Below are 16,874 nucleotides of genomic sequence, written 5' to 3'. Positions count from 1 at the left end.
TAACCTAAAGTTTTTTTTTGTTTGTTTTGTTTTTTAGCCTTTTTATCAGTTTTTTGTGCATTTTGGAGTTTAGCTAATATTTCAGCTACATGCTAGCTGTTTTGACTAATTTTGGCCATTTTTAAGTTTAGCTATTTTTTCAGCTCCATGCTAGCTGTTTTGACAAACCTACATTTTTTTGTTTGTTTCTTTTTTAGGCTGTTTTGGCTAATTAAAGCTTTTTTCACTTTTTTGGTCCATTTTGGAGTTTAGCTAATATTTCAGCTACTGCTAGCTGTTTTGACTAACCTACGTTTTTTTTTTTTTTTTTTGGTTTGTTTTTTAGATTGCTTTAGCTAATTTCAGCTTTTTCAGTTTTTTGTCCATTTTAGAGTTTAGCTAATATTTCAGCCAAATGCTAGCTGTTTTGACTAATTTAGGGTATTTTTAAGTTTAGCTGTTTTTTCAGCTCCATGCTAGCTGTTTTGACAAACCTATGTTTTGTTTTAGCATTTTCGGCGAATTTTAGCTAATATTTGTGCTGGCTATTAACTTCAGTGTTTTCAGTTATCAATTTCAGCATCTGCAGCTATCAGCACTTGCATCTTCAGAGGCCAAATTCAACTTATAACATTCACACTAACATTGTCACTGGTAATTTTATATATCTAGTTCATAATTATGTTAAAAAGTTACAGTTTTAAAGTTTTAAACATTTAGTTTTAGTGTGTTCGATAAATGTTTATTCTGTTCTGCGCGTGACTTAAGCCGTGATTTGGATTTTGTCCCCTTGTGCGAGTGAGTTTGACACTCCTGGAACTCCCAAAAGAAAAGCAAAACTACTAAAATTATTTTATATAAAAGTAGTTTTCTTTAGAATTTCATTTTGATCTCAACAGCTTTAAACAAGAAAAACTACATTTGTTCTTGTATAATACTTCAGACGTCAGTGTGGATCTGAACTGCTGCAAAGACCGAGAGATTATTTTAAGAGAACAAATTTTGCTTCTGACTTCTAAATGTCAATCCTACATATTTCAGAGCCCTGCGTTTGAAGAAAGCTCAGGAAAACAGGGTCTGCCGAAGGCTGCGTCTGAGTGCGGCGTCTCTGTGGTGTGATGTGGGCCAGCTGTCTTCCTTATGTTTTCTCACAGACATTTCCTGCTGACAATTTTAGATCTTTCTGGAGACTGTAGATTGGAGAAATTACTGCTTAGAGCTCTCACATCTGACTGTGCTTGGACTATAATAAACAGTGTGGAGCTGGAAAAGAATCCTGAAAAGTCAGGATTTCTAGTTTTTTTAGTGATATTCTTGGCTCAAGAATGAACATTTAGAAGAATTTAAGGATAATTAGAAATTCTCAAAATGCTAAAAATCTTGTATTTCGAAGTGTTGAGATTTCAAAATTGCTCAGTTTCATTTTTTTATTTTTTTATTTTGCTTTTATTGGTTGCCACATAAAGAAAAGAGAATACAAATAACTACAAGTCAATATTAAATATCCAATTTTTGTTTCCTTCATGTTTGAGTTTACAGCTCAAGGTTGTATTGTATGTTTTTCCTTATATTGAATAAAAATGAAAATGAAAAAAAAAATTAGAGAAGATCAGATACATGCTCCTACGGCGAGAAGATCCATACTTTCAAACTGGTTACTACTTACTGGATACGTGAATAGTACTTTATTTTACTGCCTTGGTTACTTTATCGTGTACCACCATGTTGTTGTTTGTTTTATGTTCCTGTTAAATCGTGAAAATCAAAACTTATTAAATCCAGTGGTACAGTTTTGAACCAGATTCCAGCTCAGACGATGAAAACAAAGACGTACATGGATCTATTTGTCAGTAAGTGGATGCATATAAATGGAGAAGAGCAGGGAGCTGCATGTTTTCTACGTCACAAATAAACTCAATTTCAACAGTCTGCTCCTGTTTCACAACAATTTGAATATAGAAATACTCAGAAATGCAATTTTTATGTTAGTTCTCTTTTTATATATATACTCTATAATCAAAAATATGCCACAAAAATTTGTAAAAACCCAATTTTTATAGGAAAATCACAAATTTCCCTTTTTCTTTAATCACTTTATAACCAACAGATCAACATTTCTTCAAACAGCCTAAAAAGGGACATCAAGTTTTTGGCTTTTGAGTTTCACCAAAACCTTCAAAGGGTTTAGCAATATTTTTTGACACTAAAATGATAAACTTGTTAAAGTACATCTGGACAAATGTGGTCAAAACATCCTTCCAGCTCCAGAGTCTTTGCTTCCTTTCAGTAAACTTGTATAACGAACAGTAGCGATGAAATTCAGTGGAACAGAACAGATAAAAAGCTAATCATGTGGTGAATATGACTTTACAAAGCTCCCTCCGCACACACACAAACACACAAACTCCCTCCTGCTCTCCCTCACTCTTTCATCATTTCCTCCTTAGTGGCAATTATATGAAGAGAGTTATTATTTCCCCAGTTATGCTAATTTCTTCTCTCCCTCTCTGGAGATACTGCTACTCTGGCAAATGTGATGTCAATTCAATCACACAGCCAAAGACAGCAGCAAATGTGCCAGCTCAAGGGTTAACTTGAGATGAGCCCTTCCGGGACGCGGCGTGGGCTGCGAATGTGCTGATGCCAAGTCAATAAGTGTGCAATGTGCTTACAAATAATTTTTGGACTGTTAACTTGCAACTCCTTCAGCATGAATGAGCATCTATAAAGACACCCAGGCCTTCTGTCAATACTCCAAGTGGGTCATCCCTGAAATACCTTTAACTGTTTGAAGGTTTGATTTTTACCCGTGAGCTAAAAACTCGGATTTCTAAGTGATGAATTGGATTTGTGGAGCTGAACTGTTAGTTTCTGTTTATTTACTGTTGGGGTTGGAAAAAAATACAACAAATCTAAATTATACAAAAAAAGTATTTTTTTTCCTCTATAAATTTAAGTTATTTTTTTTCTGGATACTAACTGGTGTGCACCAGCTACTATTTGGTGCTCACCAGATAGTAGCTGGAATTTGTTTTTTTTTTTTAATCTTTACTTCATATTTTAAAGTAAAAAATCAATTTACTATCTGGTGAGCACCAGTTACTATCCTGTACGCATCAAGTTAGTAAACAGAATTTTTTTTAACTTCAATTTTTGGAAAAACAATTTTTTTCTGGGTACAAAGTTGTGCGCACCAGATAGTAATCAGAATATTTTTAACTTTAATTTTTAGAAGAAAAAAAAATGGGTACTAACTAACTGCACACCAGATAATAACCGAAGAAAGAAATCTGGTAACTAACTCGAGAGCATCAGATAGTAATAGAATTTTTTTTTTTTTTTACTTTGATTTTTGGAACAAAAAAAATTCTGGTTACTAACTGGTGCACACCTGATAGTAACTAGTGCACACCAGTTAGTAACCAGAAAAAAAACTTTTTTTACTTCAAATTTTAGAAGGAAAAAAAAATCCAATCGCTGTTTGGTGAGCACCAGTTATTATCTGGTGTGCACAAGTTACTAAACAGAAAAAAAATGTTAAATTTTTAGAAAAGAAAGTTCAATTTTTATCTCATGAGCATCAATTATTATCTGGTGTGCACAAGTTACTAAACAGAAAAAAAGTTACATTTTTAGAAAAAAAGTTAAATTTTTATCTTGTGAGCAACAATTATTATCTGGTGTGCACGAGTTACTAACAAGATTCTTTGTGTGTATGCACCAGATAGTAACTGGAAAAAAATCTCTGGTTACTCACTTGTGCACACCAGATAGCAACTGGATAGTAACCTTTTTTTTTAAATTTTATTTAGAAAAAAAAAGTTTGCTTTGATGTCCCTTTAGGTGCTCCGTAAAATCAAATGGATTTTTACTAAAATACAATTAATACAATTTTCAAATTTATAGTTTGGTTTTCCTTAAAATAAGATTTTTTTTCCATTTAAAATTTGCTTGTATATAATTTTTATGAAAATAATTATGCAAAATTAGTGTAGAAATATAGTATTTTTTCCACCCCATTCCATATTATTCATTGCAGTTCCACTTTTGTTGGGTTTATAGTACAAGTTAAGCCCAAAATCATTCGTAACCTCAGAAAATTTTAATTTAATTCAACAAATAAGCTTCCTCTTGATTTGGAATAACACAAACTTCTCCTAAAAATATAATATAACACAACAAGAAGCATTAATGTAAAACAATATTTACATTCCAGCCAAAACTATGATGTTTAACATAAAGTTTTTTGGGGGTAAAACTCATTTAATATGGAACTAATTAAAATCTTGAACTAACAACTGATTTCATAATTGTGAGGTGACACTTAATCCCAGTACAATGACAAAAACATAGAACCAAAAGGAAGACCAAAAGACTTTCCAGCAATGATCCCTCTCTGACAAACATGCAGAAAATTAAGAATTTCAACTGCATCGTCAGTTTTTTAATTGCCACACGCCTATAAGTCACACCCATTAACCCCGTTTGCCAATCATCTCCAGTCTAGATCGCTGAGAGGATCCCGCAGTCCAAATGTTTGAATGCGCAAAAAGCAATCACCAGAACGCCGCTGAGATTTAACCCAAGTGTGCACCTACAAGTCAACGAGCTCACACATAGAGCGTTACGCAACGAGAATTTAGTCTCCATTGCATTTAATCCCCTGTAGCAACTTAATCCTGGAGCTGAGCAAACTCTGCTTCTCCAAACTCCCTGCTGCTTTGAAAAGCACCAAGGAAAGAAGGAGGAGCAGAAGATAAGACAAAAAAAAGAGGAAAAGCTGGAGCCGAAAGGCCAGACTTGAAAACCAAGTCACACAGGAGGAGCAGAAAGGGGGACGGGGGGGATAAAGAAAGTGTGTCTGGTGCAGACAATGGAGCTGTGATTGCCCTGTTTTTGTTTTTCTGCCTTTCAAACGTGCTGGAAACTCTCTTCTGGCAAAGGGTTGACGGTCACACAACAAGCACTCTATCTACAGGATTCAGGGGGAACGGAAGCTCTTGGAGAACAGAGATTCACCTCAAATGGAAAAAGACATTAATGTAGATATTTAGATTTTAATAGAAAAGGTTTTGTTTTTATCCTAATTTTTAAGAATATGGTGCAGAAGAATTAAATTAGTCTTGTTTTTTCCACATCATCACCATACTTTATGTTTATATGAATAAAACATAATATTAGAGAATGTTTGCAAAGCACAATTTTATCAATTAGACTTGTTATTCTTTTTTAGATGAGGGGCTGCTTTAAAGGGGAAACACCATGATTTTCTTAAGTCTTTCATAGTTAACAATATTCATGTAAATGATCATATTAAAAACGAATTATTTATCAATAGTTAGTTATTTTGTTGACTATTTTTATACCCAGAAGTAAAACGACTCGATCTCTGAGGCTCCGCCTTTCGCTCCCTGTGGGTGCCGCCCACTCCATGATGTCCCCCTACAGCTGGCGTGTCACCCCCGAAAAATGAGGGGAAATTTTTATATGATTTATTTTAATAATATTGATGTAAGCCTACATACAGTGCAGCTCGGGCGTTTTTCCCCCAAATTTGGCACAGACAGAATGGTGATGGCCAATGGATTCATTCTGCGGTGAAATTCATTCAGAATTTGTAGACAACACCACATTAACATTTCAGGACATATAATATATATAATCTCTGTATTAAAACTTATTTTCGCCTCCATGTGGATCAATTTAACTTTGCTCAATAATCCGCGTTTGAACTAGTTCTCCCAGTTCGTCACTCGCTTTTCCCACCAGGAAATAGTCTGCTCCTTTTTTCCATCAGGAAATAGTCGGCTCTGTTTCTCAACCAGGGAATACTCTGCTCCCATTCTCCACCAGGTAGTTGTCTGCTCCTTTTTTCCTGCAGGTAATAGTCGGCTCCCTTTCTCCACCAGGTAATATTCTGCTCCCTTTTTTCCACCAGGAAATAGTCTGCTCCCATTCTCCTACAGGAAATGGTCTGCTCCCTTTTTCCTACAGGTAATACTCTGCTCCCTTTCTCCAATAGGCAATATTCTGCTCCCTTTTTTCACCAGGAAATAGTCTGCTCCCTTTATCCATCAGGAAATAGTCTGCTCCACCTCTTCTCTAGTTAATATTCTGCTCCTTTTTTCCACCAGGAAATAGTCTGCTCCCTTTCTCCATCAGGAAATAGTCTGCTCCCCTTCTTCACTAGTTAATATTCTGCTCCCTTTCTCCACCAGGTAATATTTTGCTCCCTTTTTCCTGCAGGTAATATTCTGCTTCTTTTTTCCACCAGGAAATAGTCTTCTCCCTTTCTCCAATTGGTAATAGTCTGCTCCCTTTTTTCCATCAGGAAATAGTCTGCTCCCTTTCTCCTGCAGACCTCCGTCTGCTTACGCCATTCTTGGATATATTTCGGATTCATCTCAACATGTTCAGATTTCTCACCAACCCATACGCTCCTGTGCCACTGAACGTTGTTTGTACGCTAAATAATGAGCGTTCCTTGGCTAGCTGCACAACCTCATAACACAGACAGGCGGCTGGAGGGGGGCGAGGGGGGGTCGTACTCGCAAAGCTAGCTGATGACCACTAGGTTGAGCTGCTAGCTTTTCGGAGAAAGTTTTTGTGTTAGCCTGGGGGCGGAGCAGATTCCTACTGAAAGGGGCCGTCTCACCTTGTGACATCATTATGTGAGGACCCACTCGTTTTCGTGGGTATGGGGGGGGACTGCTAAGAACCCAGGTTTTTAGAGGATTAAAAAAAAGGATCAAAATACCACTTTGGGGTTATTTATAGTGAGGAATGAACATTATAGTACACTCAAAGGCTCAAAAAGTCAATTTTTCACGGTATTATAAGAAAAAAAATGTGTCTCTGTTACTAAAATCACAAAAAATGTCCTACTATTGCAGAAAAGATGCGTGCCCTAATGTCTCAGAAATGTGATGTGAAAACCTTTTGCTCAATCAGAAACGCCATGTTTCTGCCTCAGCAGTCTGGGGGGCTGTGGATGTTTTAAGACACAGTTGGGTCGGATCACAATACTTTTTATAGCCCTCCGTGTTCCTTCCGAAGGACACGCTTGGTCAATTAATTCAAATGTTTCCCTTTAATGAGCTGAGACAGTGTTTATTCTGTTGTTTCATATGGATGTTTCCTCACAGGGACAGTGTTATTTCTCCAGACTATATTAGAGCCAAAAAAAAAAAAAAAAACCCTGAGTCAGCCTGCAGTGTCGGCAAGTTGTGCTTGCGTGACGGAGTCCTACCTGACATTGTCATGGCGCTGGATGTAGATTTTGTGAAAGATCCTTTCAGGTGGCTTCAGGAAATCCTCTTTCATCTCCATGGCTACGTTCCTGGGTAACAGACTCATTAGCAGGCGCTCCTGAGTGTACACATGTGTGCAAAAAGAAAAAAAAAAGAGGGTAGAAAACAGATTTGCTATTTATACACCGGAAAAATGATAAAAGTTAGCAGAAGATGAGGTGTTTGTGACAATAAAAAAAAAAGTGATAGACTAAAATAATTTGGTGTTGAAGTGAGTCACGCATGTGCTGCAGCTCACAGCTCAGGAAGTGCAGGTGCTGCTACCTGTTTCTCGTTCTCGTCCTCCATACGGAGTCTCTCTTCGATACAGTTGCGGGCCTGCAGGAAAGCTTTCCTCTGGGCTCGCTCTGTCAGGATGCGCACAAACAGGCCTGACAGGTTGACACTGGTGAACAGAACGGTGTTGGCAACCAACTGGAGAAAAGAGGAAAATCAGTTTACCAAGTGGATCAAAGTCCCTGTTTTTGAAAATGAAATTGAAATCCTAATTACTGTACAATATTAATATTTTTTTAAAAAAATGTTGAAAATAAAAAATTGAAACTTTCTGCAGCTATATTAGCTGGAGCCCAGGGTTCACCCTGGACAGGTCGCCAGGGTGTCGAAGGGCCTCAATCACACATCCATTCACTCTCACATTCACACCTGAGGGCAGTTTGTGCTCATAATCTATGGAGGGATCTTTGTGTCACCGTATTGCTGGAGTCACAGTTTGGAAATAAAAATTTTTGAAATTGCAAACAAAATGTAAAGTGTTATGAATAAAACTTCAGGATTTGCAAATGAAAATATTTTATAGTAAATTTCAAAAACGTATTTTTTCTTTCAGAAAATATTTTTGCGTTTGCAAACTTTTTTATTTTTAAAAAAATAGTGAGAGAAAAACATTTGGGTCGCAAACACAAAAATACTTGTTGATAGCAAAAAAACAAATTTGCAAAATCAAAAATATTTGTTCAAAGCTAAAAACAGAAGTTTGCAAACACAAAAATATTTTTTAAGGCAAAAAAATGTTTGTAAATGCAAAAATATATTTTTGAAGGAAAAAGAAGTTTGAAAATATAAAAATCCTTTTTGAAATAAAAAAAAGTGCAAAAATATTTTTGAAATCAACAAAAAGTTTAGAAACACAAAAATACTTTTTTAAAGCAAAAAAAACAAATTTGCAAATGCAAAAATATTTGTTCAAAGCTAAAAACAGAAGTTTGCAAACACAAAAATACTTTTTTAAGGCAAAAAAAGGTTTGTAAATGCAAAAATATATTTTTGAAGAAAAAAGAAGTTTGAACATATAAAAATCCTTTTTTAAATAAAAAAAAGTGCAAAAATATTTTTGAAATCAACAAAAAGTTTAGAAACACAAAAATACTTTTTGAAAGCAAAAACAAACAAAGTTTGCAAATGCAAAAATATTTGTTCAAAGCTAAAAAACAGTAGTTTGCAAACACAAAAATACTTTTTGAAAGCAAAAAAATGTTTGTAAATACAAAAATATTTTTTGAAGCAAAAAGAAGTTTGAAAATATAAAAATCCTTTTTGAAATTAAAAAAAATAAATGTGCAAAAATAGTTTTGAAATCAACAAAAAGTTTAGAAACACAAAAAATACTTTTTGAAAGCAAAAAAAATCAAAGTTTGCAAATGCAAAAATATGTTTTCAAAGCTAAAAACAGAAGTTTGCAAACACAAAAATACTTTTTGAAAGCAAAACATTTTTGCAAATGCAAAAATACTTTTTGAAAGCAAAAAGAAAAGTTTGAAAACCCAAAAATATTTTGAAAGCAAAAAGAAAGTTTGAAAACCCAAACATATTTTTTGAAAGCAGAAAAAAGTTTGAAAACGCAAATAAATATAGATATTTTTGAAAGCAAATATAAAATATTATACTTGCAAATTTTGAAGTTTTATTCCTAACGTTTTACTTTTTTTTTTTGCAATTTAGAACATTTTCATCTCAAAATTGTGACTTTTGCTGACAATGTGGTGGCACTAAAATCCCTCCATACTGACCTTGTGCAGGACACAGCTTCCCTTTAATGGAGCGAGACTGCCTGATCCTGACTGATGAAGCAGTCACGGTCCTGTGATCACGACCAAAATTTTCACTCCATTTAATATCTAGTGCAGAAGTAAATAATGGATTCTCTCGAGGAAAAAAAAAAAATAACCTGCAGTGACACAGAGTTTAAAAATGTCAGAGTCAATTGGTTTTGAAAAATCCACTCTTGTTCTTATTTAATAAGATGAAAGTGTCCTGAAACATGAATAATACAGTAACAGTTTGAAGTAGAAGCTTTTAAACCAATCTGTAAGTCGTAACTCCACTTTTTTTGTTTTATTTGAAACAAAATGAGTTTTAAAATCTGTGAGGGCCGTAAATTGAACACATGGGGCCGATGTGGGTGATTGGTTCAGGACCAGGATGTGTGGGGTCATGCCACGCAGCTCATCTCTAAGCTTAATGGATTAGCTATCTCTGGTTGTCCAGCTAACGCTGTCCTTCACGAGGCTAAAGCGACATCTCGCCACTCTGGTTGAATCGATCCTAACCGGCCTGCAGTTTAATACTCAGGAATCTGTGTAAACATTGCCACCGTTGTACAAAAGTGCACATTTTGCCCTCTTTTCTGCCTCACATCTGAATCATATAGGATCCTGTGTGTCCCTGAAGTTTGCCCTACTTCCTCTCCTTGAATTTAGCTCACCGAAACTCCAAAATACTTCACGTACAAGTGTGATCTTCTATTTTAGGAGGAGAAAATTAAATAATCTGAGTTTAAAATCCACTTTTTGATCTAAAAATGGCTCACATTTGGTCATCTGGTGCTTTTGTCTGAGAGCAGCTTGTTGGCAGAGTAAAGACTTCTAAAGTCTCCCCCAGCGGGGAGCTGTCCTTGGTGCTGAAATCAAGTCAGAGTTGTGCGCCTGTGCCAGACTGCCAGTGCGCAAAGACGCAAAACAAACCCCTGTTCCCGGTGCGTAACTGTACGTACCGTTCTCCACAGTTTCTGCGTTTTGACCGTGACAGAAGTGGCGGTCACAATCAGGTGCGAGATGGAAACCATCAGTCCAAACACCACAGCCAAGAGCGTCCGCACAGGCAACAGCGCGTAGGCGACGAAGGTGACCAGGATGAGCTGCCACACGCCCTGCTCCGGGGAGGTCGGGGGCTCCATCCCCATCGCCCCCAGCGAGAAGGGGCAGCACAGGAACGAGAAAGTGAAGCCGAACAGCAGCGACAAGTTGACGATCTGCTGGAGCTGAGTCACTTGTAGATACTTGACATTAGTTACGATGAACAGGGAGAGGAAGATGACACAGTGGACCGGGTGGGACCCCTTGGAGATGGTAAGGCTGGGGCCGGACAGCAGCTCCACCACGGCCAGCGTGAAGGACATGAAGATGAGGACCGCCAAGGCTTTGAGAGTGGAAGTCTGCTCCAGTTTCAGGTTGTAGTTCTGGAAGAGAGACTCAAGTTCCTTGCAGTCGAACTCGTCCTCGCACGCGATGGTGGTCAGAGGGACGCCCGGCGGACAGTGACTTCTCTTCCTCCTGGTTTTGACTTTCTGAAACGGTATTTCCTCCATGTCAGTGCCATTCATAAACTGAATACCTGCACACAGCTTAGCTCAAACGGAACGCTGGGGGATCGGACGCGGCTCCGGGGGCTGAGCGTCCCAGACGGCGGCTGTGGCGGCGGCCACGGACGCGCTCCGCACTATCCACAGGTTGGACGGTGTTTCCCGGAGAGATCAGCTCGCCAGCAGCTCTGCATTTCCTCTGTTTCTGCAGCAAAATGGATGTGGCCGCTCCAAAAATGTCAGCATCGGATGAGCAACGCGCAGTTCTGATGGGAACAGATTTTTTTTCCTTCTATTTTTTTTAGGGGCTCAGATTGGATCACGCCTGCGCATTAAGGAGGGAAGATAAGACACGTCCGAGCTACTCGACAGTCAAGACGAACTGATGAGCGCAGGAGCAGAGCTTCCCACGCCGCTCAGACAGCATCAGCATCATCATCATCACCCATAATGTCTTCTCCTTTTCCACCTGCACATCACAGGACTCCATCACTAAAACCTTTGCAAATGTTCTGTCTCCTCCACTCTGCCATGCGCATTAACGCACGGCAGGAAATCACTTCATTTGGTTGGCACAGCACAAACGAGCGTGCCATCCACACTGATGCCACCCCTCATCCACCAACAACCTTTTGGCATTCAGGAGGGGTGGTGTCTCACTCATTACCACGGATAGATTAGTCATCCGTCACTGGCTGCCATTGCCATGTCCAGCTTTAGCAGGGGTGTCAAACTCAGTCTCACAGGGGCCAAAATCCAAAACACACCTTTGGTCAGGATCATTTATCGAACACACTAAAACTACATTTTTAAAACTTTACAACTTTTTAACATAAATATATAGATATATAGCATTACCTGCTATAATGCTAGTTTGAATGCTGTAGAATTTGGCTACTGATAGCTGAAGATGCTGAAATTGATAGCTAAAAATACTGAAGCTGATCACAAGCTGATCACTGGTTAGCCAAAACAGTTAGCATTTAGCAGGGAAAATATCTAAATTTCAAAATAGGCCAAAAAACTGAAAAAGCCTAAGCTAGCCAAAACAGCTAGCGTGTAAATATATCCCTAACTCCAGAGCAGCCTGAAAAACAAACAAAAAAAGCCTAAATTAGCCAAAACAGCTAGCATGTAGCTGAGATATTAGCTAAACTCCAAAACAACCTAAAAAAATCTTAGTAAATTCCAAAGTAGTCAAAAAATCAAGCAGAATGCCCATTTGTAAAACGTTAAAAGATGCTGAAATTGATAGCTAAAAGCATTAAAGGTCAAAGCTGAAAATGCTGAAGCTAATAGTCAGCTAAAATATTAGCTAAATGCCAATTGGCCTTAAAAAAATGGTTAGCCAAAACAACTATCATGTAGTTAAAAAAATAGCCTGAAAAACGGAAGAAAAACCTAAATTAGCCAAAACAGCTAGCATGTGAATATTAGCCTGACTCCAAAACAACCTAAAAACAAACAAACAAAAAGCCTAAATTAGCCAAAACAGCTAGCATATCAGCTAAACTCCAAAATAGCCTAAAAAATCTTAGTAAATGCCAAAATAGTCCAAAAAACTAGCAGTTTTAAATTTTTAAAACTTTACACTCATAACTTTTGTAACACGGTTATGAATAATAAAAAGGCAGGAATATTTTTACAGAATAAATCAACTTAAATCACAAATAACTTTCAATATTTTACTCTCCATAAAGTCGATCTCCTGACCATTCCAGGTTTGCCTTCTGTCCTCCCAGCAATACATCTGTCTCTCTTATTGGTTTTGGCTCAGATGTTTTTCACCGATCTGGTCAATTCTAATTTGAAAGTGTCTGGTAAAGACAAAAAAATGTGATTAAAGCAAAATAGAAAGTTTTTGGACAGAATTTAAACAACTTTTTAAAAAAGATTTTTAGAGCTGTGCAGCTCTCCAAAATAACTATTTAATCTAGTATTGGCGATACGATACATGTTTCATGGTACGATACTTATCACGATAAAACTGTGTCAAAGAGGCTCAGTGTGCTGCCAAAATGCTGAAGGCCTCTTAAAAACAATTAATTAAATATCGTCTTGTCAACATTTTAAATTGATACTTCCAAACAAAATATTGCAAAATATCGCAAAATCAATTTTTCCCTACAGCCCATAATTCAACAGCTCGAGTCTGGATTGTCTTAATTTCCACCTTTCTCTTTTGTATGCCTGCCATGTCTGTGTTGTCTGCCTCTGCCCCCTGAGAGAGAGATGTGGGTCACGAGATAGAGGTCACTTTGCTCTGAGTCTTACACTGTAGTTTAGCTTCCAAGTTTTGGTTCAAATTAGTTCAGAAGCCGATATGTGTTATCAGCTGTGCTGTCATTAAAAGCCACTCAAGTGCACTGTAAAAAAAAAAAAAAAAAGTGTTTTTAACAGGAAAAAAACTGGCAACTGTACTTGCCAGCATAAACATATCTATTATCAGAACACAGCAAATATTACATAACTTATTGTTTTAATTTTTATGGTGATATAGTTTAGTTTTCAGTTTAAATTTGGTGTTTGAGAAGAAACGTGATGATAAACAGCCTGTGCTGTCTGGGGGAACTGGTGGTAGAAGATCCTAAATGCAGGAGACTTAGTTTGATGGCAGAAACTCAAAGAAACTTGAACCAGACTAAACCCAAGAAAAAACCTAAAAGGTGTCACAGCAGAGCAGATGAGCAGAAAACCAGACTCTGATATAAAATTACCGGTAACCCTTTAACACCGGAGCTCCACTGTTTTTGTTCTTTGATTTACTGTAACTTTTCAACCGTTAACACAATAATTCCAGTAGATTCTGAAGGAGAAAAGTGGCCCAAAGTACTCAATCTCACATATGCTCTCTAAAACAGAAAATCTCATTTGCTGCACATCAATGTTGGTTGATGGTTTTAGCTGCTCTGAAACATAGAAAAAGGCTTGAATGCATATGTGATAAAGTCAAGGCCCGGGGGCCGATTCCGGCCCTCCAGATCATTTTATTGTACTGTTATTAATGGCACAATGTTATCTTGCGCTTATTTTTAACTTGTTTAATTTTGACAAAATATATTTTTATGGAGAGTAAAATATTGAAAGTTATTTAAGGTTTAAGTTGATTTATTCTAGAATAATATTCCTGCCTTTTTATAATTCATAATTATGCTTAAAAGTTATGATTTTAAAGTTTTAAAAATTGAATTCTGCCATCTTTTCGGACTATTTTGGCATTTACTAAGATTTTTTAGGCTATTTTGGAGTTTAGCTAATATTTCAGCTACATGCTAGCTGTTTTTGGCTAATTTAGGATTTTTTTTTAATAGTTTTTTTAGGCTGTTTTGGAGTTAGGCTAACATTTACATGCTAGCTGCTTTGGTTACCTTAGGCTTTTTTTCAGTTTTTCAGGCTATTTTGAAGTTTAGTTATTTTTTCAACTACATGTTAGCTATTTTGGCTAACCTAATTTTCTTTTTTGTTTGTTTTTAAGCCCAATTTGCCATTGAGCTAATATTTTAGCCTGCTATCAGCTTCAGCATTTTCAGCTATCAGCTTCAGCATTTTCAGATATTAGCTTCAGTGATTTCAGCTTTCAGCTCCAGCGTTTTTAGCTACGTTTTCAGCTGCATACTAGATGTTTTGGCTAACCTACTTTTTTTAAAAAACTTTTTTAGGTTTTAGCTAATATTTTAGCGGGCTATCACGTTCTGCATTTTCAGCTATAAATTTCAGCATCTTCAGCCATCAGCACTATCATCTTCAGTGGCCAAATTCAGCTTACAGCATTCACACTTAGCATTATCACATGTAATGCTATATAATCTATATAATTATATAAGTTACGGTTGTAAAGTTTTAAAAATATAGTTTTAGAGTGTTTAATAAATGTTTATCCTGTTCGGCCCGTGACTTAAGGTGTGTTTTGGATCTTGGCCCTTTGTGCGATTGAGTTTAACACCCCTGCTTTAATGTAAAACAAAGTCAAATAACAGAAAGAGAAGGAAGAGGATTCAAGTGTGGGGCTTTTGTGGGGACAGGACTTTCCTCTCGTTCTCATCAAGTGATCATCTGAAACAACAGCCAGGCAACGGCAAGTCCCACCAGTGCGCCGCAGTGCTGCTGGTTGTATAATCACACAATCATTGGCTCAACACCAGCAAATGAAACAACAAAGAAAACCCCAGGCGCGACTCTCGCAGCGCATGCTGTGAATTATGTAATTTCAGACGTAATTACAATGTGCTAACACTAAAGGAAAAAAAACAAAAAAGTTTTGTCAGATATGGTGAAAGCAGAAAAACTACAAGATTCAGATATTTTTAACAAAAATAACCCTTAATTCTAGCTGAAGCAGCTTTCCTACAAACCTAGAACAAAATGATTTCACCTCCAGCAGGAACCTGCAAGTCCATTTGTCAAGCCTGAAGACACAATGTGTTCATAATTACCAAATCAAAACTAACCTGGGGGGGTGGGGGTGAACGTGGTGATGGACATCCTGAACTTTTACTTCATCAATCCAGAACAGAGTTATTTGTCTGCTTCAGCGCATGTCCCCGGGGGGGCTGAGAAAACTGACCTTTAATAAACGCAAGAACATGATAATAACATGCAGTTCTGGTCATAAATTACTGTCTGCGCACCTCGTTTCTCTACAATGTCATTGTTATGCATTCATTTTTTATGCTAATTTTGTTTTTTAATTAAATGTAACCATTTAGTCAGATAATTTCCTGGGGATTTGTATGCGAACAGACAAAAACAGAACAAAAACTTGTGTTTGTGTCCCGAGTCCCAGCAGTTTTTAAAGTTCCACTCCCATCATCTTCTGAAATAAAGGCGTTAAATTGGGCTTTTGATTTATACCCTAAATGTACAGAAAAAAGGTTGTTTTCTAGGACATAATTTCTGTAGAGTGGCAGGCAAGAGTTTACCCAGAATTCATCTCTGAGTTTCCCATCATCCCCTTGTTCACACTCTTTCCTGCTAGCTTACAGCCCCTCACAACCCCAACCTAACACTACCAATGCCACAAAATGCAGTTTTAAATGGCCTATATCAGGGGTCTGCCACATTTAACACATAAAGAGTGATTTCGGTTTACTTCTCACTCCCCACAACCCAGTAGGAGCCACACATCCTCTAGAAACATAAGACTTTGCATTTATGTTATTATTTTACTGAAAAATATCAACTTTTTTTGCATAAATACAACAAACTTTAAGAAAAAATAGATTTTTTTTCAACCAAATATGACAGTTCAGAACTTTTAAAAGTGGTTCACAAGGCATCCTTTCAAAATAAGACTTCCTGTGTCACATAGGGTCATCTCAATAGAGCAAATCTAGAGGTAGGTACTGTAATGTCACCAACGGGGGGAAAAAAACTTTTATTTTTAAACAGTTGTAGTGCTTCTTAGCAAAAAAATAAGATATATCACTTTCTAAATTTAAACAGCTAATAATTGTATTTTTTTAACCATAAGGCACCCTAAAACTCTAACCAATGAACAGGCTGTGCTTTGTGATAAATACGTGATAAATTGTTTTAATTTGTTTTTTTTTTTACTTTACAGTAATTATTTTAAACTCAAAGATTTGTATTTTTCTTCAACCAGAAAACCGCAATGAAGAGGTAGAAGAGTCAGAGGTGGCTCTGGAGCCGCGGGTTGCAGACCCCTGGCCTATACCATGCAAAATCAGCTTTTGAGTATTTACGTATATTATTCTGTTCATTCAAGAGTTCAAAAAAATAACTTAAAAAAAATAATGTGTTCTCTCATGTCCCAAGGGTAATATGTGACCATTTATATGGATATAGTTTACTCTCAACGGCTTAAGAAAGTCATGGTCTAGGCCAGGGGTCGGCAAACTTTAACAGTACAAGAGTCATTTAGGGTCTATTTCTAATGAGCAAAGCCTAGAAGGAGCCGCATAGAGCTTGTCATAGTTAAAAGGAACTTTGACATGATTATTTTTTCCTCCTTCTAGATAGCCTAGTGGTTAGAGCACTGGTCTAGC

General features: G+C 37.0%; 1 protein-coding gene across 3 annotated transcripts in view; it reads right to left on the bottom strand.

The window, feature by feature from the left end:
• The window catches only part of adcy1a (adenylate cyclase 1a), a 49,115-nt gene extending 37,454 nt beyond the window's left edge, over positions 1-11,661 (bottom strand). Inside the window, exons 1-3 of one of the 3 annotated variants that reach the window (XM_024273811.2) lie at positions 10,282-11,661; positions 7,554-7,703; positions 7,229-7,347 (exon numbers count right to left, since the gene is read on the bottom strand). In XM_024273811.2, coding sequence (XP_024129579.1) covers positions 7,229-7,347; positions 7,554-7,703; positions 10,282-10,890 — 878 coding nt within the window. In that variant the 5' untranslated portion in view covers positions 10,891-11,661. Of the gene's footprint in view, positions 1-7,228; positions 7,348-7,553; positions 7,704-7,730; positions 7,888-10,281 lie in introns of those variants that run through there. The other 2 variants (XM_024273812.2, XM_036216334.1) reach the window with 2 other exon arrangements.
• Positions 11,662-16,874: the final 5,213 nt, after the last annotated feature.

The sequence above is a fragment of the Oryzias melastigma genome, linkage group LG17 (genome assembly GCF_002922805.2).
Source record: "Oryzias melastigma strain HK-1 linkage group LG17, ASM292280v2, whole genome shotgun sequence".
NCBI lineage: Eukaryota > Metazoa > Chordata > Actinopteri > Beloniformes > Adrianichthyidae > Oryzias > Oryzias melastigma.
This window is presented reverse-complemented; position numbering and strand designations above follow the sequence as displayed.